The 1,712-nt window shown below is 32.1% G+C and overlaps 1 protein-coding gene across 1 annotated transcript in view; it reads left to right on the top strand.

The window, feature by feature from the left end:
• The window catches only part of vma12 (vacuolar ATPase assembly factor VMA12), a gene marked incomplete in the record, with an annotated part of 14,178 nt that overhangs the window by 4,983 nt on the left and 7,483 nt on the right, over positions 1-1,712 (top strand). The window contains 1 exon segment of the mRNA XM_014028857.1: positions 886-975. Within this exon segment, the coding sequence (XP_013884311.1) occupies positions 886-975 (90 nt within the window).

Genomic DNA, 1,712 nt, shown 5'->3' with positions numbered 1-1,712 from the left:
GCCAACTAGTGGTCAGAGGCTGAACTACAACATAAAATGAACGGCTAGTTGGCAGCTCTTGAGGTGTTTGGTGACCATATTGTAAATTAATATTAAAAACTAAAAGCTGCAAAAAAAATATTTTCAAACTATTTATTGGCAAATTTAGTCAAATAATTGAAAACAAGGATGAAATAAGAAATATGAAACAAATAAAATAAAAAAACATACAAAGCAGAACACAGCTAAATGTATCTCTAGCTAAATAGTATGTCTATGTAATATTATAGCTAAAAGTATGTCTATGTAATATTAGGATTTTCTGAGACAATGAAGTTTGGTTTTTCATTTTTTTTCCCCTATAAGAGGTTTTTATTTAATAGAATTTTTGGACCAAAATAATCGCAATATATCGCCTTGCTTACAATATCGCAATATATCGGGATATATTGTATCGTGACCCCTCTGTCATGATATGTATCGTATCGCCAAATTCTTGCCAATGCACAGCCCTAGTACAAACATGTAATAAGGTTGCAGGTTAATATTTTTCTTTCAATAATATACAAGATTGTTCATAAAGTTATTTCCAAGGTTTCAACAAAACATGTACAGTTTTGTCCATTATCAGCATAAGATGAGCTTGGTCTAAAACTTTGGCATGAAAATAAGAATAGGATATACATTCTTATAATGCCTTTAATTACATGAAAAGTCAACCTTTAGACACGTCAGGTCTAGAAAAATGAGACATCATTTTTAATTTTATATTGTGTCTGTATGTTTGTTTATATGTAAGAATTGCTAGAGAAATGTTAGTTTTTTTTTAATTATTTAAAGATTTAGCTTCAAAACTGTCCACAAAGTGCTGTTTTGTGTCGTAGTGATGGACTTTATCTTCCACAGAATCCTGAGCTTGTAGCTCGTCTCGGGAAAATCAAAGCCAAACTTGCAAATGAGGAGTACAACAGGATGACTCGTAATGTTAACACGCAGGTAAATGACAAACCTCCACACTACATTTAGGTCAGTGTGTCATTTCCTGTTGTTGTTGTTTTTTTTTTTTTTTTGGTCATACTTTAAAAACTGAAGCTGTGATGCTGATTCTATGTTGAGGCTTCTTTACTTAATGAATTTAGTTGATTGTGAACTATTCAGTGTAGTAACAAAATGACATGGTTAACAGGAAGACCCAACTTGTTGAGTTCTAACAATGTAAACAAGGTGGAACTCAATGCCAAACATTGATAGGCCACAGACATGTCTGCCTTTGAAGCACAACTTGGTGTAGATGTTAGCGTGAGCATGTTTGCCCAAACCATTGTACTGGAGATTTACTCAATGGAAACATTGTTGATGAAGTTTGTGACTGAGGAATTTGTTCACTAAGGCATCGGGGCAGTGGAATCAGATTGTAGCTATTGAAACTGTGAACTGTCTGATTCGTTAATATAATATAGGATAGATTAAAAGGAACATACTAAGAAACATATATGTGACCCATCATATCGAAATGAGGATTAAATCAAATTTGGTCAAAATGACCTAATCACATTTTCAGATTTTTGGCTTTAAAAGCTACATTTTGATAACTGGATCATTCTGATATCATAAGCTTATTCAGATATGACTGAATTTGTCTTGTTTGTCACGATAATACATTACTGTTTAGTCTGAGTCTTACAGTAATTTTATGTAAATTTATTGAGAATTTTTTAAGGTTAATATAAACA

This window comes from Austrofundulus limnaeus, unplaced genomic scaffold, assembly GCF_001266775.1.
Source record: "Austrofundulus limnaeus strain Quisiro unplaced genomic scaffold, Austrofundulus_limnaeus-1.0 Scaffold823, whole genome shotgun sequence".
NCBI lineage: Eukaryota > Metazoa > Chordata > Actinopteri > Cyprinodontiformes > Rivulidae > Austrofundulus > Austrofundulus limnaeus.
The sequence above is the reverse complement of the archived record's forward strand: the minus strand, read 5'-3'. Positions and strand labels throughout refer to the sequence as shown.